The sequence below is a fragment of the Scyliorhinus torazame genome, chromosome 2, assembly GCF_047496885.1.
Source record: "Scyliorhinus torazame isolate Kashiwa2021f chromosome 2, sScyTor2.1, whole genome shotgun sequence".
In the NCBI taxonomy this organism is placed as follows: Eukaryota; Metazoa; Chordata; class Chondrichthyes; order Carcharhiniformes; family Scyliorhinidae; genus Scyliorhinus; species Scyliorhinus torazame.
In genome coordinates, this window is record NC_092708.1 from 268180018 (window position 1) to 268207576 (window position 27559).

At 42.6% G+C, this 27559-nt stretch overlaps 1 protein-coding gene across 2 annotated transcripts; it reads left to right on the top strand.

Annotated features, from left to right (window-relative positions):
* On the top strand, window positions 1-27559 carry nusap1 (nucleolar and spindle associated protein 1). 2 transcript variants are annotated; one of them, XM_072486998.1, is made up of 11 exons: window positions 1-173; window positions 5327-5395; window positions 8655-8834; window positions 8958-9144; window positions 10735-10818; window positions 12400-12506; window positions 17801-17991; window positions 18323-18498; window positions 21907-22011; window positions 24387-24474; window positions 25214-27559. In XM_072486998.1, exons 1-11 carry the CDS (start codon window positions 99-101, stop codon window positions 25299-25301), a joined length of 1350 nt encoding a protein of 449 aa, XP_072343099.1. In that variant the 5' UTR covers window positions 1-98; the 3' UTR covers window positions 25302-27559. The 2 variants fall into 2 exon arrangements, with proteins under 2 accessions (XP_072343099.1, XP_072343107.1); XM_072487006.1 differs by lacking the exon at window positions 8655-8834 and having other exon boundaries at window positions 2-173.

The window sequence follows — 27559 nt, forward strand, 5'->3', positions numbered from 1 at the left end:
TTTCTTTCGGCCAATGGGCGGATCAGACGAGGAGATTTTAAATCTGAGCGGTGACCGTTAGCGAGCTGGTGGGCAGGAGAGCAGAGCAGAGCCTGGCAATGGAATTGGAGGGACTCAAGTACAGTGAGCTGCAGCGACTCGCCAAGCAGCACGGACTGAAGGCCAAGCTGAAGGTGAGTGGGCGGCCGGGGGTAGAGAGGGATCCGCCTCCGGGGTGGAGGGAAAGCTGCCGCTTGAACTGGGACAGGGGTGGGTGTGGTTGTGGTGGCGGCTGCGGCCTCTGCGTTGTGTATCCTGAGATTAATATGATGCCTTAAATCGCAAGCACCGTGGGTTGGGAGAAATAAATGATTAACTTTGTAAACTCCTCACATTTCCCCAAAAGTGGTCTGCTGTAACTGGAATTTCACCGGTTAGCTGGTGATATTTGAGGTTGACAATCCCATGAGCGATGTCTGCAGGGTATTTGTCATCAACTACTAGGAGTTGAATAAAAGTGTCAAAGAAATGCAATTTGCGTCCGTTTTTGTTGTAATGTTATTGATACCAAAATGTCAATAATCTTGCTGATACTGCGATGTGATTTGTATAAATAGTGAAAGTGTGTGTTCCTTTTTAGTCAGTTATCTATATCCCCTTGATGGATAAGTTCTTATAGTTCAGGGATGCCAGAAGTGCCAATGTGTTTTTTTGCCTACTGCCAGTCAGATCTCAAAGTATCCCATTATAACAGCAGCTGACTGGCTCAGTTAACATGGAATCCACAACATCTGTGTATAACTGTGGCTAAAGTATGTTAGTATAATTGAGACTTGAGGAAAATGTTTCACAAGTTTAAGCAGCTAACAATCTAATTCAAGTGAAGCTATTTATTGATAAAACTGAAGTCTAACTTTGTTTATGATGGGTGTGCTTAATATAAGCAAAGAATGTATTTACAATAATTATAAACTGATTATTTCGTGTGGTAAGCAAACGCTGAGCTGATGTTATGCCGCTTTCTGAGAGTGAGGTTTGGGGTCTGGTAATCCAATACTGTACAGGTATTATAGTATTTATTTGGTATGGGGACTTTGCAAAGTGAATGTATTTGGCAGTTTTAGGTGACTTCCTTTAATGCTCTTTCTAGCATTTTATCCTCCCTCACAGCTGAGAGTGTTTATTCAACCATTATCATGACTCCCCTCCTTTATTTTCTCTATCCTCTCTGAAAACTCCTTAACCAAGAATATTAAGCTGCAGGATTGTGCGAGGATACGGAGATAGGTTAAGAAGGACTGAAAAGGTTCATCCTTGCCCTGAAGCCTCTGCTGGAACACAGCGTTCAAAGCTCTCGTTGACTTCGATGTCACAGTGGCTGTCGAACTTCAGCAGGACTGTTTTGAACTTTCCTGCCATCCTTTAAGTAATAGTGTTTCAGGAAGATGTCTTACAACACCAGGTTAAAGTCCAACAGGTTTGTTTGGAATCACTAGCTTTCAGAGCCTGATGAAACACTCCGAAAGCTAGTGATTCCAAACAAACCTGTTGGACTTTAACCTGATGTTGTAAGACTTCTTAATATATACTAATCACTGAACAACTCCTTTGCTTTCCAGCCTTTGATTCCCAGAGTCCATTTTCAACACATTTGGGCTGTCAAACAGGACCCAAGTCCATCACTTTATTTCTGCTCCTGCTTCTTCTTTTCTCTTTACCCCTCCTAGACTCCTTTCACCGCTCCACTCTCAGGTACTCGGCTGTCCCAATTCCCTACCCTAGTGGTAGGTCGATCAGGTACATGGTGCAACTGTTCCTCAGGGTAATGTCCCAGGCCCAACCATAGGAAAGTTATGGCAAGCGAGACCATTCAGCTCAGTGTGTCTGCGCTATCCAAAAAAGAAAGAGCTGTCCATTCTAATCCCAGCTTCCCACAGCTTGCAGGTTACAGCACTTGGGTGCAGAACCAGGTACTTTAAGTGGGTTGAGGGTTCCTGTCTCTGCCACCAAACCAGACAGTGCAAACGCCAACACCCTCCAGGGGAATTTTTATCATGTCCCTGCTATCCTTCTACCTTAATGACCTTCCCTCCATCACAAGATCAGAAGGGATGTTCACTGCACAATGTTCAGCGCCATTCTCAACTCTTCATGTAGCAGTCCATGCCAATGCAGCAACATTCAGGCTTGGGCTGATGAGTGGCAAGTAACATTCAGGCCATACAAGTGCCACCATCTCCCCCTGGCAATGGCATTATCCCACTATCCGCATCCTGCAGATTGCTATTTTAACAAACTAAACTAGACCATCCATATAAATGCTGTGGCTACCAGAGCAACAAGGACATTGAATGCTTGGAAATGCCACTGCCTAGATGTTCCTCTTGAGCCACAAATTATCCTCCTAACTTGGAACTGCATCGTTGTTCCTTCACTGTCGCTGGATCAAAATCTGGATATTTCTCCTGAACATTGTGTGGGTGCACATGTGCCACATGGACCTCAGTGGCTCAAAAGGGTGCTCACCACCATACTCTGAAAGGCAAATGAGGATGGGTAATAAAAACACTCAGCAAGCCAGTAATGCCCACATCCCATGAAAGGATCTGAAAATGACCATGTGGTTGATCATTAATGTAAAGTTGCCATAGTCCCAAATTACCATAGGCATAGTACTCTTTTTTTGAGGGGGAAGCTGACTGGTGGTGACTTAACCTGAGGATCACCACACCTCTGGTGAGGGGCAAGGTTAACCAGGTGGGGCCTTCATGAATAACTGCAGCCGGTACGGTTGGCTGGACAGCTGGTTTGTGATGCAGACCAAGGCCAATAGTGTTGGAGTTGATAGTGAAGAACCGATCACTGGACTGACTAGGTGAGCAGGAAATCTTTGAAGTGTGAGATAATGCATTCAGGAAGTATTAACAAGGCAAGAGGACACCTGGATGCTGAGAAGTGTAGAAGAACAGAGATATCTCGGAGTGGATCTCATCAAAGTTCCAAATTAGATGCTGTGTGTCTTCCTTGACCTGTCTGCAAACTTGGCATGGTTGGTTGACTTTCCCCATTGTCATCCAGCTGTTTGGGACTGCTCTCACCTGTTCAATTCTTGTACATCTAATTGTAGCCAGGGAATCATAGATTATCATAGAATTTGCAGTGCAGAAGGAGGCCATTCGGCCCATCGAGTCTGCACCGGCTCTTGGAAAGAGCACCCTACCCAAGGTCAACACCTCCACCCTATCCCCAGAAACCCCACCCAACACTAAGGGCAATTTTGGACACTAAGGGAAATTTATCATGGCCAATCCACCTAACCTGCACATCTTTGGACTGTGGGAGGAAACCGGAGCACCCGGAGGAAACCCACGCAGACATGGGGAGGATGTGCAGACTCCGCACAGACAATGACCCAAGCCGGAATCGAACCTGGGACCCTGGAGCTGTGAAGCAGTTGTGCTATCGACAATGCTACCGAGCCGAATCCCTCAATGGCTCCTTTTTCTGAAGTTGCATCATTACCTCTTGTGACCCCACAGATCAATCCTTGGGCTCCTCTGATTTCCCCTGTAGGTGCTGCCCCTCAGCCATCATCCCATGGTTTAGTGGTAATCTTCACATGTGCTGCTAAAATCCAGCCGTACCAACCAGCTCTCGTCGTAGCCAAAATATTAGTGACATACATTGTTGGAAAGACTAAAGCCATTCGGCTGGATTCTCTGATTTTGAGGCCATGTCCGGAGGATGTGTCAGGCTATACGCCAAAAGAATCGGCGATGCCCCAGCACCGATCTTTTTGACCAGTGAGGGGTTAGCAGCCGCACCACAAGAAGCGCGCTGCCTTCCCGATATAAACGCCTGGAGAATTGTACGGATCCATGGCTGCGTATGGCGACTACCTGCAGCAGTCACGCATAACAACATGGTGCCGGCCGCGCATGGACGTGTCCTGCCAGATAGTCCCCGCCCCCCCCCCCCCCGGCCAGCAGCATGTCTCTTCACTTTCCACCCCACCCCACCACCCACACATGCCGGGTTCACGAAAACTGAGAGCACAGGTGTCCCTTGCCATTAGCAACTCGGCCCATCGGTGGTGGAGCATCGGCAAGGGCCTTCAGGTAACGCCCTAAGGCCGCCCCAACAGTCGTAAACAGGGATTCTCCGACCGATTACCGGTAACTATACCGGCGTCGAGCAACAGGAAAAACCCACCCCCTACTTTTGCTCCCCAATCCAAACTCTTGTTCCCTAACAAGTGACTCCATCTCTCTCCCTGGAACAGTCTGAGATTAAGCCAATTTGTTCACTACTTTGATGTTACATTTTATCCTGAGATAAGCTTCTGATCTCCTATTCATGCTATCATATGATGGTCTGTTTCCACTTCTGTTGTTTTGTTTCTATCTCGGCTGATCTGCTGGAATCCTCAGTCATCCGCACCCATACACCCGCACGCAGTGAAACAAAAAAGAAGAAAATACAGTCATGAGGTTACATCGGCACATGACCATTTCTCAATTCTGCCACAGTCCTTCTGCCTTCGCAAACTCCTCCGCTGCTTCCACCGTTCCAAAATAAAAGTCCCTGAGCTTGTAAGTCACCCTCCGCTTCGCTGGATATACAATGCCGCACTGCACCTTGCTAATGTACAGTGCCGTCTTCACCCGGTTGAAGGCAGCCCGCCTCCTCTCCAGCTCCACCGTAAAGTCCTGGTATACACGTATACCAGCTCCAGCCCACTGCACCACCCGCTTCTGCTTGGCCCAGCTCAGGACCTTCTCCTTCACACTGTATCTACGGAAGGTTTGGGGGGGGTGGGGGGGGGAAGAGAACACAACTCTTGGGCACCATGTACGGTACTCTTTCAGAGGGTGGAGGGGGAGTGGACTCTATAGGTCAATGGTGACCATGGGCGGTCCCGGACTCCTTTTTTCTTTTTCTCTTTTTTTTTTTTGTTGCCACCGTGGGAGGATTTGTTTTATTGGATGCATATATTGACAGGTGGGCCGTTGTTTGGGGTGGTGGGAGGATGGGATCGTTGGTATTGTTAAGGGGATTGATTTTGTATTTGTTACCGTTTACTGGTTGTGGGTGGGGTGTACATTCTGAAGGAAAATGTGAAAATGGAGAATAAAAACATTTATTTAAAAAAAAAGATTGCAAAATCTAATTGTTCAGCCCAAATGATGAAGTTTATTTTCGTCCTATAAACGACAAACAGTTTATTAAATTTGTTTGCAACTTATTCTAAATGATATTGTATGCAATCATGTCAATAAAATATATGAAAATGTTCTCGCAGTTCTTTAAAAGCTCTTCATTGTCTAACTCACTTTTTCTAACACAGGCAGATAAGTTACTGAAAAATTTGCAAGAGTACTTCAAACAAGAGCAGAAGAATGATGCTGTTCTGAAGGTAATGTGAAAATTTAAGTAAAGAACCGCTTATATTTATGTAGCATCACTGAGAGTAAAACATTCCAAAGAGCTTCACAACAGCATTACTGAACCAAATGAGATATTAGGGCATTAGTCAAAAACCGTGTTTTAAGAGTGACTTAAGAAGACGACAAGTAGGGATATGTAGGTGGGGAATTTCATAGTTTTGGGTCTTCCATAATTTAGGGCCTTGATGCCTGAAGACCCAGTTGCCAATGGTGGTGAGAATAAAATTGAGGATGCACAAGAGGCCAGAATTAGAAGACGTGGCTTTAATTTTATTCTTCATCAGTGCTGTTTCTAACCTGAAGCAATAGGATAAGGGGTTGAATGGCATTCTTTTAATCTATGTGAACCACCAATCTGGAAAGCATCCAGAGATGGATAAGTGTGGTAGTAATGATTAATTATTTCAGATTTCTGAAAAAGGTGGAAAACCTCCGGCATGTCTAGCTTCAAGCAACAAATGAACTGGTAATTTAGGTTATGGGGATAGGTCAATAAAAATGCAGTGGCGCCGAGGTCCCAGGTTCGATCCCGGCTCTGGGTCATTGTCCATGTGGAGCTTGCACATTCTCCCCATGTTTGCGTGGGTTTCGCCCCCACAACCCAAAGATGTGCAGGGTAGGTGGATTGGCCGTGCTAAATTGCCCCTTAATTGAAAAAAATGAATTGAATACTCTAAATTTATTTAAAAAGTTGCAGTGGTAGGCATTTAAAGGGATATTTTGGAATATGCAGAAGAGATGCAGTCTAACAAAAAAACATTCCAAGGGGAGGCAGACTATCCACAGTTAACTAAAAAAGGTTCGCATCAGAATTAAAGAAAAGGTAAATAATTGTGCTAAGGCACTTGGTGGGTCCAAAGATTGGACAGAATCTTTTTTTAAAATGCAAAGAATGACCAAAAGGTTGATGAGGAAGGAAAAATTAGAGAATGAGAGGAAGCTAGCTGAAATATAAATAGTAACAGTTTCTATAGATATTTTTAAAAAGCATAAACAAAGTGAGCATTGGTCCAATAGAAAGTGAGTCTGGGGAATTGATAATGAAAATTAGGAGATGACAGATTAATTGAAATGAAAATCGCTTATTGTCACAAGTAGGCTTCAAATGAAGTTACTGTGAAAAGCCCCTCGTCACCACATTCCGGCGCATGTTCGGGGAGGCTGGTACGGGAATTGAACCGTGCTGCTGGCCTGCCTTGGGCTGCTTTAAAAGCCAGCTCTTTAGCTCTGTGCTAAACGGTTTTCATTTAGAGGATACGTTCTATAAATTGGAAAATGGGAGGGAGGGACTAGAAAATTACTGTCACGAGGGAAGTGGTACTAAATGGCTAGTGAGGTAGTTGATCCATTGGTTTTAATTCCAAGATTCCCTAGATTTTGTTATTTATTCATGGATGTGGGAGCCATAGGCTAGATTTATTGCCCATCCCTAATTGCCTTTCAGAAGGTGGTATTCAGTTGCTTTCTTGAGCCATTGCAGTCCATATTGTAGAGGTACACCCACCGTGCTGTTAGGGAGGAAGTTCCATGATTTTGACTCGGCAACAGTGATGGGTCCATTCGGGGAAGGTTCAGTTTCATTGGAAAATAGTGACTGTGACTCATTTATTCAAAAAGAGAAGGAAACAATCGGCCAGTTAGCTTGACTGTAGTTAGCTTAATCTGTCATAAGGAATTGTTGAAGATGTTGTAATGGGGCGTTTGGAAAAAATCAGGGTAATCTGGCAGAGTCAACGGTTTTGTGAGAGGGAAATAATGTTTACCTAATTTATTGGACTGCTTTGAAGAAGTAACAAATGCTGTGGATAAATGGATGGATACACTATTTGGATTTCCAAAAGTATTTCATAAGGTGATAAAAGCAAATTCATACGGTGACGCAAGTTATTGCAAAATAAAAAGCTCAAGATGTAGGACATGACATTGGCATAGATATAGGATTGCTAGCTAACAGGAAACAGTAGGCATAATTAGATGTTTTTCTGGTTGGCAAGATGTAACAAATGATTTGCCACAGGGATCAGAGCTAGTATGTATGCACAGCAAGTAATTAAGAAAGCTTATTAGAATACTATCATTGTGAGGGGAATTGAATGCAATAGTAGGGAGGATGTACTTGTATAGGGCATTGGTGAGATCAGAATTGGGGTAATGTGTATTGGTTTCCTTATTTCAGGAAGGATCTAAATGTGTTGGAATCAATGGGTCTTGTGAGGAAAGATTGGATAGGCTGGACTTGTATCCTCTGGAATTTAGACGAGTAAGAGGTGGCTTGATTGAAACATACAAAATCCTGAGGGGTCTTGACGGGTGGATGTGGAGAAGATGTTTCCTCTTGTGGGAGAAGTCATTACTAGGGGCCACCATTTAAAAAATGCGGAGTCATCCATTTACAACCAATGAGTAACAATTTTTTCCTGAGGGTCATTAATCTTTGCAAAAGGTGTGAAAGCAAAGACAGAATATTTTTAAGGCTTCTTGATGATGGGGTGAAAGGAAGGTCATCTGTGGAGCTAAGGTTACAATCAGATCAGCCATGATCTCATTGAATGGCGGAGCAGGCTCAAAGGGCTGAGTGACCTACTCCTAATTCATATGTTCATACTTGCACTTTTAAGAGTGAGTACAACTTGCTTGAAACAGTGCACACAATTTTTGTAAATGGTATTTAGACTAATTTAGTCAAAACTTTGCCAATTTAGTGCTTAATCAGGGATGACAATATCTGTGTCTTTCAAGTGTGCTGGACCATAGAACAAACATTGCGAAGCACAATGTCTCTTAACAGTCATTGAAGGCATATAGGTCAGTCCTCTTTTTCTGAAAACATGTGAATGTGCGTTATACCAGTTTACTTGGAAACTTTGCTTAATACTTGGTGAGAGCACATATACCAGTAGTTCTGTTTCTCTGAAGTAGGCAAGGTCCACTTTATTTTGCTCCCTAGATATTGCTGCGTCCGAATAATAGCGCTTCCTTGTATTCTCATTGAGTTGTAAGAGGCAAGGTAACAAAATAAGATGTGACATTTTGTAGTTTGCTGGGTAGTGAAAGGAAGCCCGGTGAATGTAGAAGCTGATGAGCTGAGGAGAGATTCCCGTGAACAAGATGAAACATGCCACAGTTATTGAATGTTGTCATGCAGCACAAGGAACTTTGTCTGCTTGTAAACAGAACAATTGTAAGCAATGTTGGCTTGGGTTGCTGAAGCATATTGTTTGTTTGTAGGCTCCTGCAGAAGAAAATAAATGTGATACATTTGATGTAGCAAAATGGGAAGACTATGTGACTGAACGACGGGGCAAAGGAAAGTTGCCTAATAAAAGCAAGAAAAAAACAAATGGAAATCCGAATGAATCTGTTCACCTGCAGGCTGTCGCAGCTTCTGATAATGAAATGCCTTCCATGGTATTGCTGACTTATTATCTGCGCAAGTTCACATATTGCTCTGCTATCTAATATGGATTTTTAAAATCTGTTACAATTATGTTCTGAGATATTATAAATACTTATTATGAAATACTTGTGTAGGAACCTTTACCTCATTTGGAAAAGTGTGAAAACACAGACAGTTCAGACTCCAAGAGAAGACAAAGAAAACGTCGTGCTGAATCCGAGCATGTGACAGAAACTGGGGCTGGAAGTGTGGCTGATGGAAGTGCTACTGTGACCCAATGTACACGGCGTTCACCTGAGAGAGCAGCTAATACATCCAAAGGTAGTGCTGGGCAATTTAACCTCACTACACGCATACTTTAGATTCTGTGGAATAGAATTAATGATGTTGGAATGGATAGCTATTGACCTTTTTGTCACAGCATTTTTCAAATTGAATCTACTCGAGTGAATTTTTTGTATTTGTCAAACTAATAATATTTTCAACCAATTCGGAGCTATCAAAGTAAACTTTATGAAGATGGAAGCATTTGGTCATTACACATTGCAAAGAAGCCCCTAATTCAAAAACTGCCAAAATGTCCCAAATTAAATCCTACTTTATACCAATTTTGCCTGGTCCCCAATAGATTAGAGCCCATAGCTAGAAGAAGAAAAGAGTCAGCCGGTGAGATTGCCTTTTATTGAACATAATAATAATCGCTTATTTGTCACAAGTAGCCTTCAATTAAGTTACTGTGAAAAGCCCCTAGTTGCCACATTCCAGCACCTGTTCAGGGAGGCTGGTACGGGAATTGAACCCACGCTGCTGGCATTGTTCTGCATTGCAAGCCAGCTATTTAGCCCACTGTGCTGAACCAGCCCCTCATGACTTGCATCGCATGACTTACAAACCCCCCCCTTCCTTTTCAGTCTGTCTCATCTTGCATGAGTCGCTGCAATGCTGACTGATCGCCCTTGTTTGCCCTGTTCGTTTTATATCAATCATCTATTTTGGATTTAGCAGGTGGCCAGATAACCTTCCTGCCACTTAACCTCACATTTTTTCCACGCTGGAATCAGCATTGATGCATGCTGGCCTGCCTGTATCAGTAGCTGCATTCTTCTCTAACCAACAACCCCAGAGAATTTTGACTTGGAGAGAGGGCAAGTTTTCTTGCTTGCACAGCAGTCACAGTGAGGTAGCAAGCAGTGCAGCCTGCACAGCAGTCAGTGAGGTAGCAAGCAGTGCAGCCTGGTATTAAAATATCAGAAAACCAGACCACCTACCGTACAATCTTATGGTTTGTGTATGATGGGTGAGGCTGTGATGGCCTGTCTGGAAGGGAGGAAAGAGTTTTATTTTTGAGAACTGCTTGATCATGTTCAAACAACTTGGCGGCACAGTAGCAGAGAGGTTAGCACTGTTGCTTCACAGCTCCAGGTTCAATTCCTGGCTTGGTTCACTGTCTGTGCGGCATTCTCCCTGTGTCTGCATGGGTTTCCTACAGGTGCTCCGGTTTCCTCCCACAGTCCAAAGATGTGCAGTTTAGGTGGATTGGCCATGTTAAATTGCCCTTGGTGTCCAAAAAGGTTAGGTGGGGTTACTGGGTTACAGAGATAGGGTGGAGGTGTGTGCTTAAGTAGGTTGCTCTTTCCAAGGGCCGGTGCAGACCAGATGGGCTGAATGGCCTCCTTCTGCTTCTGCACTGTAAATTCTATGATTCTAACTGGTTTACCCCCAATGTTAACAGTTTGTTAGCCCTTCTAGACTCCAGTAACAATCTGCACACAGCAGCTAAAATTGCATTGTGTCTGACATGAGGTTTAATTTTGTTTCCTGTCCAGCTTCCATAGGAGACTAGTTGGAAGATACTGATCAAAAATATCTTATAGGTGATTAGTTATTGATCCTGTATTTACTTGACTATAGGAACTGCGGCTCGATCGAAGACCGGCAAAATTCCACGTCTTGTTCAGTCAGTTGGGAAAAGTGGACTAAACCATGTCACTCCTGGTGAGGAAATATTTGTGATTCTCTGTAAAGCGAAGAAGTAGTTTGACTTTGCGACATTGCCACTCCATCCTACAACATTACAGTTTACAATGTAGGATTTTGTACTATAATGCTCCTAAGATTGTCAAATATTGTATAATCCCTGTTGAGTCAGACACTAGATACAAAGAAGTGAAGATCACCCAGGTCCCTGTACTGACATCATCTCCCCTTAATTACAAATGTCTTTTAGTAAATTGAGTGAGAACTCCATACATGTCAGTTCACCTGCATATTATTTGCGCCAGTCTTTTTATTCTGAAAAGGCTACTAATGAGGTAGTAGAAATGTACAATAATTCAGGTAGAAAGATAATTTTTGGTTGTAGTGACCTTGTCACATTTGACCCTAAAATGAACTTCTTACTCATCTTCCCCACCATCACAAAGACTGTTTATTCCACCTCCCATACCATCGTCTCTGTCTTGACTCAACTGCTGAAACCTACATTTGGCTTTGTTACCTCTCGACTTGACTATTCTAGTGCATACCTGGCTAGTGTCCCACATTCTACCCTCTGAGTCTCTGCTACATATACCTTAACTTGGACTAAATCCTGCTTGCTTACTGTAGGGATTTTGGATGTGATTGAGAAGTCGACAGCAAGATCTTCATATGGTTTAAAGTAAAAGATTAATTAAACATAAAACATGGTTTTGTAAACTAGGCGGTAATTAATACGGCATAAGTGGTTGGACTTCCCGTTCCAGCCAAGGACAACTGAACAAGCAAAAACCTGGACTAGGTACATCTTGTCGACTTCTAGCACCTCTTGTTTTAATTCCCTTGTCTCTCCCCACCTCTCTGGTTCCCCTCTTGTTCCATGTTTCCTCCCTCTTCTCTCTTTCCCCCCCACCCCTGTGGTTCGCCTTTCTTTCTCCCCCCCCCCCGCCCCCCCACTTCCTCTCACACCCTGTCTGACCCTCTGATGGCAAATTTGATTTTCTCCATTTGGAGAGATTCTGAGAGGTCGGACAGCCAATCTGCAGCTTTAGGTGGTGCTGCTGACCGTCAGCCGAACAGAGTTCTACGGCGGGCGATCTGGGAGGCGAAGGCAAGGGCGTCTGCCCTCCTCCCGTCATTTTGTTTTATAATGCTCCTGTGAAGCATCTTGGGATGCGTTAGTATATTAAAGGCACAGTATAAATAAGTAGTAGATAACAAAGTTCCAGGGTTAATACGCAAAACTCCGATCAATGAAGGGAATAGTGACACCGGTATGGCAAATTTCAAATGTCATTCCTACCTTTGTAAAGGGAGATAAACTTATAGACCAATTGGCTTAATGTTAGTTGCAGGGAATATGCTAGAATCTCTACCAAGAGATGACATAACTAAACGTCTAGCGATGAAGAATGTGATTTTGGAAGTCGGCTCAGATTTCAAAAGGGAACGGCTATGTTTAAACAATCTTATTGAATTCTTCAAAGAAGTGGGAGAATAGACTAGGGTCCTTGATAAGGTGCCATAAAGAGTTTCATGTGTTATACTGTTATATTTTGGATTGAGATCTGTGTTAATGCAGCATTTTGATGTTTCTAGACTGGAAAAAGATTCATCAAACTCATTTCAACAAGATGGAATCAATTGACTTGTATGTTGAACGAAAAAGGAAACGAATTGAAACTATTGGCAACTCGATCAAACAGGTGAGGATAGGTATTCAATTAAACGGGCATCTGTACGTTGACATCTGCTGTTTGCACTTATCCCCATTCTCTCATACAGAGGTAATCTCTAGTGTCCTCCCTACGACAGGTCATTTTATGACCAATGCGACTTTGACCTTTGACCCTGTCCACTGCATGTCCATCTAAAACGTGAACTGTTCTGGAAGTGGGCAATTATAAGCATGCTAAGGTTCGTGTGTGCACACTCGGGTGAATGACCATGCTGTTGTGCCATGTAGAAAAGTACCCCTTCCATTGTAAAATAAACTCCCGGATGTGTGTTCTGTTTCCCTTAATCCTGAGTATGAAGAATTTGCTGCGAATCTTGATTTTTGGTTCCAATTTTTCAAATCTTTACCAAACTTAATATATTATGTGGTATTTCCAAAACATATGGACCAGGTTCTCTTCAGGCTGATTAATATAAGCTGTTCGCGGCCAAGCTGCTTCAGGGGATCTCTATTTTCCCACACAGCTCTCATTTCTACTGTTGATGTCGATATAATGACTTCTGGTGGGAAATGAGCATGTAAATATTGAGTTTGATGTGACACGTTCTGTGAGTACATTACTAATACTGTCAGCCTATTGGCATTCAAGAAAGCAGCTTTGACTTAAGGAATTGTGGACTGGATTTGGGATGTTCATTGTATTATCCACAGTGCTACAATATGACTGACTGATTAATTGGGAAGATTAGAAGACTGTTATCTTTTTAAAACATTTCTCGGGTAACACGGTGGCGCAATGGCTAGCACTGCTGCCTCACAGCGCTGAGGACCCAGATTTGATTCCGCCCCTGGGTCACTGTCTGTGTAGAGTTTGCATATTCACCCCGTGTCTCCATGGGTCTCACCCCCACAACCCAAAGATGTGCAATGTAGGTGGATTTCTGCAACTCTCTTTGCTGGAATTGTTGACTTAATTTATTTTCTTTCACTTCATTATTTCCTTATCTGCATATTATAAGTCATAGAATAGTTACAGCACAAAAAGAGGCCCTTTTGTCTCTGTGCCAGCTCTCTGGAAGTGCAATTCACCTAGTCCCACGCCCTACTTCCCTTTCACTTTAGCCCTGCAAGTTTTCTCCCTTCAGATAATTATCCAGTTCCCTCTTGATCGTCTTGATAAATGCTTCTTCATATTTTTCATTCACCTATATTTTTACACAACTTTAATTCTGTTTCCCAGTATGAACCATTTCAAATGTATTTCAAATAGCCCTGGGTATGAAAAATTTGTAAAGTTAAATTGCTGAATTACAGAAAATGTTAGTTTTCGCAATGGATTTTAATCTTCTTTCTGATATCTAATTAGATTTGGGGAGTTACAGAAAATCAAATTCACACATCTTGGCCTCTGGGTCCACAGTGCTGATGCCCCCTCCACATTGAACATTTTACCAATTTTCACTCTCCCCAAATTCTTGGTATTTTTATTCTAATTTTCCGCATGAATATTCAGATTGACTCTGCTTCAACGGACACACTAAACATACTGTAATAACTCTTTAGTATGGAAAAAGCATTCTTCATAACCTTCCCCTCTGTGCCTCTAGTACTAACTCTGCATTTACCCACACATCACTGATTAATCAGTGGGCATAGTCTTACTGCTTACTATTTCCATAATTTTGAATATTTCTAACGCTTCCATGCATCAAAGAATATAGCAGTAACTTTTAAGTTTCATGAGATTCAACAATAAGTATTTTCAGAACAGGAAGGTGGTGGTATTGTGATATTGTCACTGGACATGAAATCCAAAGACCCAAGATAATATTCTGGGGACCTGGGTTTGAAAAAAAATCTCAGTTTAAAATTAATTGATGATCATGAAACCAATGTCTTGTCGTAAAATTCCATATGGTTCATTGATGTCCTTTAGGGAAAGAAATCTGCTGTCCTTGTAACTTCAGACTTTAAGTAACCAATTTTCTCTCTTTCCAATTAAGGGGTAATTTAGCGTGGCCAATTCACCTACCCTGCATATCTTTGGATTGTGTAGTGAGACCCACGCAGACACGGGGAGATTGTGCAAACTCCACACAGTCAGTGGGCCGGGATTGAACCCGGGTCCTCTGTGCCATGGGGCAGCAGTGCTACCCACCGCCACTGCTGCCCCAACTTCAGACTGTTAAATGCCCTCTGAAATAGCCCAGCAATCGACAGTTGTATCATAATAGCCAGACACACTGATTGGACGGACCTCCCACTATCAATGTAGGAGCTGGAAGCGACTATGCCAAACTTAACCCTGTAATATCCTCCTTACTATCTTCTGGGGCGTGTGCAAACTTGGGAAAGTTGGAGCAGCTTAACATAGTCATACTCATAAAATCATACTTTGTAGTTAATGTCCCCGATATCATCAGTGTGGTGGCACAGTGGTGTGTCAGGAGTGAGTTTCCCAGTGAGGTCTCAACATTAGCTCTGGACCTCATGAAGTCTCATGGCATCAGGTCAAAGGTGGGCAATTTCCTCCTGATTACCACATACTGCATGTCAGTGCTTATCACCGCTTGGGGGAATCGTTGAGGGTGGTAACGGCACAGAATATATTCTGGGTGGAAGACTTCAATGTCCATTAGCAAGAGTTGTTCAATAGCAGTACTATTGACTGAAGGCCGGGTCCTAAAGGACATAGCTGCTATACTGAACCTGTGGCAGGTGGTGAGGGAAAAACATACTTGACCTCATCACCAATCTGTCTATCCCAGGTGCATTTGGCCATGACTGAGTAATCACCACACAGTCCTTGTGGAGAAAGTCCTGTCTTCACATTGAGGATATCCTCCATTGAGTTCTGTGGCACTGCCACTGTGTTAAATGGAATAAATTTTGAACAGATACAGCAAATCAAGACTGGGTTTCCATGAGATGCTGTGGGCCATCAACAACAGATTTGTATACAACCACAATCTGTAACCTGGCTGAGTATACCCCCCACTCTCCCATTGCCATCAAAACTGTTTCAATGAAAAGTGCTGGGAGGTGACAGTCCGGCAAACTCCCTATTGGTTGGAGTCATACCTAGCACATAGGAAGGTTGGGAGGTTGAGCGTCATTTTAAAAAATATATAAATTTATAGTTTCATTTTTTTCAATTCCGGGGCAATTTAGAGTGGCCAATCCAACGAGCTTGCACATTTTCGGGTTGTGGGGCGAAACCCACGCAAACACTGGGAGAATGTGCAAACTCCCCACAGACATATGACCTAGAGTCGGGATCGAACCTGGGACCTCGGCGCTGTGAGGGTGCAGTGCTAACCCACTGTGCCACCGTGCTGCCCTGAGTGTCATTTTAGGCCATCACTGCAGTTTTTCAGGGTAGGCCCAACAGTCTTCAGCTGCTTCATCAATGACCATCGCATCATAAGGTCAGAAGTAGGGATATGTTCAGCACCATTCATGACGACTCAGATACTGAAGCAGTCGTGTCCAAATGCAGCAAGATCGTGACAATATCCAGGCTTGGGCTGACAAAGTAATGTTCTCATCACAAGTGCAAGGCAATGACCATTTCCAACAAGCGAGAATCTAACATTGCATTCAATGGCATCACCATCTATCAACATCCTGGGGAGTTACCATTAACCAAAATCTGGTATTTAAATACTGTGGCTATAAGAGCCTGGTCAGAGGTGAGGAATCCTGTGGTGAGTAACTTATCTGATGAGGTGAGAGTGAATGCCCTTGACATCAAGGCAGCATTTGACCGAGTATGGCATCAAGGAGCCCTAACTAGACTGGAGTCAATGGGAATCTGGGAAAGCTCTGCTGGTTGGAGTCATACCTGGCTCAAAAGAAGATAGTTGTGGTGGTTGGAGGTCAATCATCTCTACTCCAGGACATCATTGCAGGAGTTCCTCAGGGTAGTGTCTTAGGCCAAACCATCTTCAGCTGCTTCATCAATGACTTTCCTTCCGTCAGAAGTGATGTTTGCGAATGACTGCACAAAATGTTCAGCACCATTCGTGACTCCTCAGATAATGAAGCGGTCTGTGTCTGAGGGGTGGGGTGGGGGGGAATTGGGTGCTTTTAAATTTGTATTTATTTAAAAAAAACAGAAGCTCTACTCCATCCAGGACAAAACAACCCGCTTGATTGCTTCCCCCTTCTACAAACATTCAAACCCTCCACCACCGACAAACAGTGGCAGTCGTGTGTACCATCTACAAGATGCACTGCAATAACTCACCAAGGTTCCTTGGACAATACCTTCCAAACCCATGACCACTACCATCTAGAAGGACGAGAGCAACCGACACCTGGGAACCCCACCACCTGGAGGTTCCCCTCCAAGTCACTCACCACCCTGACTTGAAATGTATCGCCGTTCTTTCACTGTCGCTGGGTCAAAATCCAGGAACTCCCTCATTAAAAGCACCAGTGGGTGTATCTACTCCTCAAGGACTGCCCACACCCCATAAATTTATTTTTAAAAAAACAAATCATGTCCATTATCCACAAGGCATGTCAGGAATGTGGTGGAAAACTATCCACCTGCCTGGTGGCTTTCCAACATCACTCTGGTTCAATACCAGCCCATTTAGAACCCCATCTACCATCCACAAACATTCACTCCCTCCATCACTGATGCACAGTGACATCCAAGATGCACTGCAGAAACTCTCCAAGACTCCTCAGATAGCACCTTCTAAACCCATGGCTGCTACCACCTAAAGAGAAGAGGGTATTAGAAGAGGGCAGCAAATACATGGGAACGCCATCGCCTTGTAGTTCCCCTCCAAGCCACAAACATCCTGACTTGGAAATATATTACCGTAAGTAGGGACTGTTGGCTGAAAACCACCTTCTCCAGTGCACCTGAAATTAAGCTTCCATACAACAACATGAAGGTTGGAAGAATTATATGAAACTGAAAATCCACTCCATTAAATTCCTCAGTACTAAACAAATCAATTTAAAATGGTTACATTGACAGGAAATTAGACTTAACCCAATAATTTTCACCTGGAAGTGCTGAAGTACCATTGCTAGCAGACATTGTAATATGTTCAAATATGTCATTTGGTAAGACTTGGGAACTCCTTGCTAGGTGTCTTGTGACCTGATGATGACTTCTGAGATGCTTTACCACTTCCTACCTTATTCCTTTCATATTAGAATATTGTCTTCATCTCCAATAAACCGGGTCTAAAACTGTTTTCAATTCGCATTTGTATCTGGTCGTAGTTTATTCGGGATGCAGCTGTGTTTTAATATTTTTTTTTGTATAAGCAATGTAAGGTTTATCTTTTTTTCCCCCAGTCTGTGAATGAACTAAAAAGTCTGAAGAACACACTCCCTCTTTTTAGCCCGGCACATCAGACATCAAAAATTGACCAATTCTCCACCCCCACCAACCGGCGTAAATCACCGCGTTGCTCTGCTGCTGCAGTTGCTGTGAATGGAAAATCAGTCTTGCCTCCTGTGTGCTCTGTCACCAAGATGAATGTCAGGTAATGCCCTCAACCACTTTCAACAAGACCCAGAGAAAGCTTTGGGCGAGCTCTTGTAATTTTTAAACCCATTTCTGTGCACTCCATCCTTGAATATTGCACCAATTTGGATACCTATCTATCTGAGGAATAGAAAATGTGGAAGCCTATCTAGAGTTGGGGTGGAGGTACATTCTCAAAATAATGTAATGTTCTTGACTCAAATATTCTTCATTGTGGCAATTATTCAATGCTATTGCTCCTCCACTTTTCTCTTTTCCCCACCCATCCACTTGTATGCGTGTCTAATTCAATTAATGTGTGTATATTTAATATCCATTATGTTGTACAGGTTTACAGATACTACCAAGGGCAATGTTAAACGTGGTGCAATGAAGACACCAAGCAGGAAGTCTGCTTACACTGAACCTCCCAGCAACCCAGGCACTGAAGTGACAAAAGGACCTGAGAAACCTACAGGCCAGAAACAAACCAACATCAATAGTCGTAGCTCTGATCAGACTAAAGGTACTGCTTCAATAGTGTTTTGTTTTTGTACACTGCATCTTGCAATTAGTTTAGGTGGCTAGTGTGTGGATCAGATTAGTGTCAGCAGCATGGGTTTGAGACCAGTCCCGGCTAAGGGAGATTCGGGTCCTAACTCCTCACCCTGCCTATTGTAAACAATCGCAGCACTTTGCTGCGATTGGTGGATAATCGCCAAGGACATGCCTTTGAGTAGAGAATGCAACAAGAAGAATGCTACATCAGTTGAAATACCAGTGGTGTGTGAACCGCAAAGCAAGTTCCCAATGACCAATGATTTCTTTGGTGATGATCCACCTGGACCATGTAAAATAATGGAATTAATTAGGAGCAAAATTGCTTAATTTCTATATAATAGCTAAGTAAATAGAAATCTCTATGTATTCAGAAGAGGAAAAAGATCCTGTTTGACTGTCCTTGGCCTTGAAGCATTAACATCCTAACTGGATAGTGGAAAGCTTGTGATGTAGGTTAGACTTTCAAAGGGTGTCATATATAGTTGTGGGGATTCCTGATAAACCCTGGGAATGGAGAAGATGTTAGTTGCAGATAGTGTTTATTTAAAAGGGTGGGGCAAGCAATTGTGACCACTCAATGCGGTGTCACAGGGATTCCTGTTCGGGCTGGTACTGTTTAATCAATAACCTGGACTCGAGCTCCACGCAAACCAGTCCAATTTTATTCAAAGGTAGTGAAAAAGAAGGCAGCTTGACCATGACAAATGAGTTGGACCAATTGTGTAAATGGGTAGAATAATGATGAAATTGAAGTACTGCCCATCAGAAGGGACTATATGGCCTCTAATGAACTGTGTTGCTGAGATGAAGTTTTCATAGACCTTGGTGTTTCAGTAGAGTTGACTTTTTTGCAGTGTTGATTGGACATGCTTAATTAATAAGGTGCATAACTTGTACAAGTCAGTGGACATGCCATCTCACTATTTAAGAAAAACAAAAATGGGGGAAAGAGGGAATTCTAAGGACAGGTGACTGAGCACGTTGAGAATTTTCAGCTCATCAGAGAAAGCCACCATGTATGTGTAAATCATGTAGGTGTCAAAAGTATTGGTCATAAAATTTACAGTGCCGAAGGAGGCCATTCGGCCCATTGAGTCTGCATCGGCCCTTGGAAAGAGCACCTACTTAAGACCCCACCTCCATCCTATTCCAGTAACCCCACCTAACCATTTTGGACACTAAAGGCAATTTAGCATGGCCAATCCACCTCACCTGCACATTTTTGGACTGGGAGGAAACCCACGCAAACGCGTGCAGACTCCGCACAGACAGTGATCCAAGCCAGGAATCGAACCCGGGACCCTGGAGTTGTGAAGCAACTGTGCTACAGTGCTGCCCATGCTGGACAGAGATTTCTGTGGCTGTTTACTTCCAGAAGGCATTGATGATAAAAGTCCCTCCAATATATTGCTGGCTAAGGTTGAAGCTCATGGACTTGAAGGCACATTATTAACCTGGTTAGGCAATTAGCTGAGAAGCAGGAGATGGAGTTGGGTTAATGAACGAGTACTCTAATTGGCAGGAAAGACCTGTGATGTTCTGTAAGAGTCTGTGTTGGGGCTTCAAACCATTCATTGTACACATTTAACAATTTGCATGTAGGGACCGAGAACCACATCTGGGTTTTCTACAAAGATAGGGATAGCCGTATAGGTGGAAGCCTGAACTGACAAGAGATCAATAGAAATTAAAGGGAAAAGCTATCCATTGGCTTTCAATACGGGCAAGTGTGAGGCCAACCACTTTGAACATAAAAAGATAGAGCTGAGTACTTTCTAAGTAGTGACAAGCTGGAAACAGGAGTGATCCAGATAAATAGATCATTAAAATGTCATGAGGTACAGAAAATGAGAAAAGCTAATAGAAAGTTGGCCTTTATATCTGGAAAACTAGAACAGAAGGAGGGTATAAATCGTGCTTCAGCTATTGAAAGCACTATTTAGACACCTGGATTGGCAGCACGGTAGTACAGTGGTTAGCATTGTTGTTTCACAGTGCCAGGGTCCCAGGTTCGATTCCCGACTTGAGTCATTGTCTGTGAGGAGTCTGCACGTTCTCCCTGTGTCTGCTTTTCTCCAGGTGCTCCGGTTTCCTCCCACAAGTCTCAAACGACATGCTGTTTGATGAATTGGACATTCTGAATTCTCCCTCTGTGTATACGAACAGGCGCCTGAGTGTGGCGACTAGGGGCTTTTCACAGTACTTCATTGCAGTGTTAATGTAAGCCTACTTGTGACAATAAAAATTGAGTTCTAAACACCACTTGTCCATTGGGATATATTGACCTTGGAGTACAGTTCAGACTCCAGAATGGTACCTAGATGCCAGAAGGTTAAATTAGGACTAGCAGACCCTGGGATTTTACAAGATTAAGAGGTTTTCAAGATATTATGGGTAAATGATAGGGTAGTTAGAGAGAAACTAGGGATGTAGCCTAAAAATTGGAGCCAGATGTTTCATCAGTGAAGTTGGGAAATATTTATATGAGCAACAGTTAATGATAGGACAGTTTTAAAATGAGCAAAGATCCTAAAATAAGATATGGGAGATGGGGATTCGGAAGTAGGTTCAAGCAGTCCTTGGCTTTGTGACATTCAAGTACGACAAATGGCACTTAAAACATTCATAAATTGACCCCTGTTTCAAATTTGCAACATTAGTTTCGACTTTACTATGTCATGCCAATGAAAAAGTTCAAGCATTCATATGTGTGCATTGACGTTCTGTGCTGCCCATCTCTGACTCCAGGTGACAGTTGTTATTCCAATGTGTTTTTACTTGGTGAATCTTTTGTTTACAAGCTTTTAAAAATTAACATTTTATAATTGCAATCCATGGAATCCCTGCAGTCCAGAATGGGGCTATTTAGCCCCTCAAGTCTGCAATACTCTCTACCTAGCCCCATTCCCTGGTCCTATTGCTGTATCCGCATGCATTGATCATGGCCAATCCATTTGGACTGTGGAAGGAAACCGGAGGAAATCCATGCAGACATGGGGCGATTGTACAAACTCCACACAGTCACCCAAGGCCAGAATCAAACCTTGGTCCCTGGTGCTAACCACTGTTGTATTGCAATTTATTGCTATATTTTTTTATAATGGAGTACAATATTTTGGTGAAAATCACACCTTGGTTCAGGAACGAATCCCCAATTTATAACATTCTTGATGATGATGATCACATTGAATATTGGAATAGGCTTCAGGTAGCTAAATAGCTGGCTTATTCTCTTATGTCCCTAGAACATTCTCAATTGTATCGTGTGCACTGAATTTTCAGTTGAGATCAAGGAGATACAAGATGAAATTAGGCAACAGCACATTTTACTAAGATTGTTTTTAATGGTCTCATTATTATCCTCTGGTTTCAGTGGTTACTCCGTACCGGTTCTCTGGCATCACTACTCCTGGAACCAACAAAAAGTTTGACCTGAAGGCAAGCTTGTCTCGCCCTCTTTCATACCAGCCACACAAAGGTCAGTAAGCATCTCTTCACCTACACTTTTGCAAAATTTCCTGTTGGGCCAAAGTACAAATATTGGTAAAGCATGTTTTCCATTCGAATCCAAGACTGTTACAGCTCAAGATACATTTTGCTCATTGCACCCAAGTCAATTCTGGAAAAAGCAATGCATTTAATGCCATTGCTCAGTCTCTTATTAAATTGTTGTCTTCACATAATTATCCACTTCTCTTTTAAAAGCTGGTGGAATGTCTTTTTAATCCTTACTATATTTACTGCCAAAAGAGCAAATTATGCCCTTCAGCTCGCTCACCAACCAATGAAAAAGATAGTAACTGATTTGAGCTCCTCTAAAGCAAAGACCTGCAATCGTCATGAGGAGTTTCTTCTGGCCTTAACACCCTAAAGTAAGGAGCCATGATTTGATACCGTTTTCTGGCTAAAGTTTGAACCACTATGGAGAACGAGCAAGGTTGTAGCCCGGGTTCGATCCTGGCCCTGGGTCACTGTCCGTGTGGAGTTTGCATATTCTTCCTGTGTCTGCGTGCATCTCAACCCCCACAACCTAAAGATGTGCCGGGTAGGTGAATTGGCCACACTAAAATTGCTCCATAATTTTTTAAAAAACGAATGAACAAATAGCTTAGCGGTGCTTTGGGCCATTGGGATGCATGGTTTTAGTTGTTTAAGATTCCAAAATCTGAATGTACATCGGGGGAGGATGGGACCCTAAGTAACGTTTGTTACTGACCAACAGGAACAGAGGATTATCTATGCGTTTCTCCAACCTAAAGCATGTGCACAAGACGAGAATGATGCATTTACAAGTATCTGCAGTTCTTTTCAAAGTGCCCAAAGAAAGACCGTTTCTTTCTTGAGGCCTCTTCCATTATGTATACCATTATGGAGTGAGAACAAATGGAGTTTATCCAACCTCTCCTTATAGCTAATGCCCTCCATATCAGGCAAGATCCTGGTAAACCTCTTCTGTACCCTCTCCAAAGTCTCCCCATCCTTCTGGTAGTGAACAGAATTGAACACTATATATTCCTGGTGTGGCCTGACACACATTCTATACAGCTGCAGTATGACTTGCCAATTTTTATACTCGATGCCCCAGCCGATGAAGGCAAGTATGTGTTCTTGACTACCTTCTCCACCTGCGTTGTAACTTTCAATAATTTGTGCACCTGTACACCCAGATCCCTCTGCCTGTCAATACTCTTGAGGGTTCTGCCATTTACTATATATTTCCCAGCTGTATTCGATCTTCCAAAATGCATTACCTCAATTTGTCCGGATTAAACTCCACCTGGCATCTCTCCATCCAAGTCTCCAACCGATTTACATCATGCTGTCTGACAGTCCTCATCACTATCCATAATTCCACCAACCTTTTGTGTCGTCTGCAAACTTAATAATCAGACAGGTTACATTTTCCTCCAACTCATTTATATGTAGTACAAACAGCAACGGTGCCAGCACTGATCCCTGCGGAACACCACTCATCACAGCCCTCCATTCAGAAAGCATCCTTCCACTGCTACCCTCTCTTCTATGATTTGAGCCAGTTCTGTATCCATCTTGCCAGCTCCCCCTCTGATCCAGTGTCATTTCACCTTCTGTACTGTCTGCCATGAAGGACCTTGTCAAAGGCCTTGCTGAAGTTAATGTAGACAACATCCACTGCCCTACCTTCCGCAATCATCTTCGTCACTTCCTCGAAAAACTCGATCAGATTGGTGAGACACAACCTCCCCTTCACAAAACCATGCTGCCTCTCGCTAAAAGTCCACTTGCTTCCAAATGGGAGTAAATCCTGACTCAAAGAATCCTCTCCAATAATTTCCCTACCACTGACATAAAGCCTGTAATTTCCTGGATTATCCTTGCTACTCTTCTTAAACAAAGGAACAACATTAGCTATTCTCCCGTACTCTAGGACCTCGCCTAGTCAGTGAGGATACAAAGATTTCTGTCAAGGAAGGAACTATCGGTGCTGCCAATAAGCACCTACTCACAAATATTCATCACTCTGCTCTGTGGAATATCCCAATACACTTAATGGCGTTTGTCCCCAATTATGGGTGGGAAAAGCAGTAAGCTGTATTGTATTCTCCCAATAGATGGAGTGGGGACGACTTGACTCATCTCTACACCTTGCTTCTGTGCTCTGTATAGCCACCTTATTAGAGGACTGGGTGGAATTTATCAACTGGAGTTGAAGGGGATGGAGTAGAAAACAGCCTTGCTGAGTCGAAGGAACCCTTGGTGACAGTATTCTATTAGTTGTTGTTGCCATAGGTTTACAGTTAATATTTTGTTTTTAATTTGAATAGTTCTGAATTACCAACAACTCTACCTGATTACTTATATTTTGCTTTGTAGGGAAGCTGAAACATTGGGACGAAATGAAAGAGAACAGGATGGCCCATTCTCACAAAAAGGATCCTAAGCAGCCAAAGTTACAGACCAGGTGAAGGTTCAGGATTCAATCAGTTTGGTGTTTAGTATATGCACCAATATAGTCTGTTGATATGCTGCATTTGGAATTGGTAAACCAGATATGAGGCCCCATGACCTTGGTTTTTCCAAGTACCAGGATTAGTATTGGTGTGGGAACATACTCCGTGAAGAGGGTAGAATAATACATAGGTTTCAAACTTCAACAGGGGCCCCGTTAATACAAGTGAGGGGTTTCTGTGGGTGGGGTTTGGGGGATGGGAGGTCAAATAAGGTGGAGAAAATATTGATTTTTTTTTTAATTGATTCCGTGTTTCAGCAGTTAGATTATTATCTGTTGTAATATCAATTTGAGAACAGAGATAGATAGGTTCTTGATTAATAAGGGGATTGGGGGTTGTGGGGAGAAGGCAGGAGAATGGGGATGAGAAAATATCAGCCATGATTGAATGGCGGAGCAGACTTGATGGGCCGAGTGGCCTAATTCTGCTCCTATGTCTTATGGTCTTATAAACAAAAGAGTTAATGTAGCTGCAGAAAGCAGTTTTGTGTCTCCCCCCCCCCGACACACACACACACACACACACACGCACATATTGGTCTAGCCACGATGGTACATTGGCCTCGTCACAATGGTACATTGTGGCCAGTATCGCTTGACCTGATTTAGTTGGGTGTAGATTTGACACCTATTTAGGATTAGCAGGTGTTTAACTGCAATCAGGATTTTAACCTAAGCTGCTTTATCACAGGGAAAACCGGCGGGAAATGTTTTTGGAAGAACGGAAGGACAGAAAGAACAATATGATAAGTGCAAGGCGAGGATTGATCATGTCATGAAAGAAACCAATGTTCTGTACTGTCCAATCTACTTCTTGCCATCTTTCATATGTATGTGTTTATTGTTGAGCTTTCCCATATTTTACACTCTCTCATTTTCCTCTGCATAAAGCAATGTCCGCTCTAGGCTTTGGCACATGAGACCATCATTCAATAATTTAATTACATGATGATGAATGTCACTGTTAAAATCCTTTTATTCACATACATTTTTTGGTTTTATTTGCTTATTGAATTGAGTGCTAAGACTTGCATCAAATAATAGCTGCTGTGGAAAGTGGAAGTGCCTCACTGCTGCCTATGGAAGATCACAGTGACGTGCAGCTTATTGGGGAGGAATCGAGAGAGCTGGTAATGTACTGGGGCAGCAATAATTTTAACGAGCACTGACCTCCCTTACCTGCATTTGCATTAAACCTCAGTCAGGATGCATCTTGCTTAAAGTCTGATCTTCCTGTTGTCTGTTTACCCAATTACCAGCTTTTAAATGCTTGCTTTCTATTTTGAAGATCTTGGCCTGTGTCCAGTAGAGAAACTGCATTAAAGACCCTTCAAATCCCAACTGGCAGAGCATTTATGCTCCTCTTTGTTTACCAAGCAAAAGCTCTCATTCATGTATTTGAATATTTACCTCTGTCAAACTTTCTGTCATATTTTTGTTTCAAAGCTTTACCACATCCTATTGTAGAAATCTTGATTTCAGTGGTATTTTTTTAAAAGTCAATGTTTATAAATGTGCAAAAAGCTTAATTTCCCTCCCAGGTTACTGCTTTACAGCCTGTAGACTGCCTGTTTTTTTAAAAAAACAATTAGCTGGGGCTAGGGGATGGGAAGGAGGGAGACGAGGTGGTGCAGTGGGTTCACTGATGATTTCTTTTTTCCAGTTCTGGGGCAGAGATTCCGTTTCAGCTTGGGACAAAAATGTAAGCGGGGGGAAGAGAGCATGGTTTAAAAAATAAAATAAAAAATGTTTTTAATTGATTTGTAGCACTTGCAGAAACATTCTGGGACTTGTACCTTTTTAAACCAGTTTTATGGTCAAGGTTCTTTGTATCATCTCATAAGCAGCAAAGCATGGAAGTTGGTGGAATAAGGGTGCTGGAGGTGCCCAGAAGATCCATCACCACCTGCAATGGGAAGGTCAGGTACAGCTTTGGGTTGAACCCTTCATATTAGTTGAGTACCCACTGAGGTACCAGTATTTTCTGTCTTACTCCAGATTTTTCATCACTCTTAAAGTGATGACTTAGCGGTTATTGAGACTCTGTCTGTCTGTAGTGTGGTGCAGCCCTGAACAGACAAAGTGGGATTTTTTTTGTTTGTTTCAAATCTTTATAGTGCCATTAGATCCTGCTGGCTCTGCTCAAACTGAACCCCCACCCAACAAAGATATGAGCGGTGTTACCTAATCACATTTGTGTCCTGCAGCAACAGTTTGTGTTTTGTATATACAGTGTCCTGTTGGTGTTTGTTGTGTGTGCTAATCTTGCTTTCTGCATGTTCCATAGACTCTTTAATTGACCCTCTTTCACTTGCTTGTGTTCAGTCCCCACTCCTATATAGATCCTCATTGGTAAGTATCAACTGTACCACATGGTCCTTTAGATCCAGGCAAATAACTGGGACTGGAGTTGCTGTGGGCATTTCTGAGCTGTGCTGTACTCCCATATTCTGATTAATTGGTAAACTCATGAACGTCAAACTTGCTAACGTTTTGTATTGTGTTTACCATAAGACACAAGTATGAAATTTAATCAAATGCTGGAAATATTCCAGTCAGGCAACAATTTTCTTCACAGATGAAAATTTCCAATATTTTTGTATTTATGATCCAGCATCCATGGTATTTTACTATTCTTAAATGCATGTTAGTATTTGAAGTTGCGGGAAGGTAAAGATTTGTCCTAATTTCCACTCCTAGTTGTGTGGATGTCTGCTGCAGACCGGATGATGCTTAATGGCGATGCCATGCTTTGTTGAATGTCCTGACAAAGCTCACATGTGGATTTGCACAAAGAACAGCAGCTGTGGAAATGTAACACAACATTTAAAACGCCTTCCAGGGAGAGATTAATTAGTTAACTGAGAGATGATTGTGGGGGAAGTACAACTTTGTAGCTCTTTCTTGGCATCTAATGTTTACCAATCTCTTTGACAAGGTTTTTATAAAAACTATGCCTTTGTTGTTCTTGCAATGTAATTAGTTGTGCTTTTGTAAGGATAGGATGAAAATTGTTAAAATAAAACTTACTTTGTTA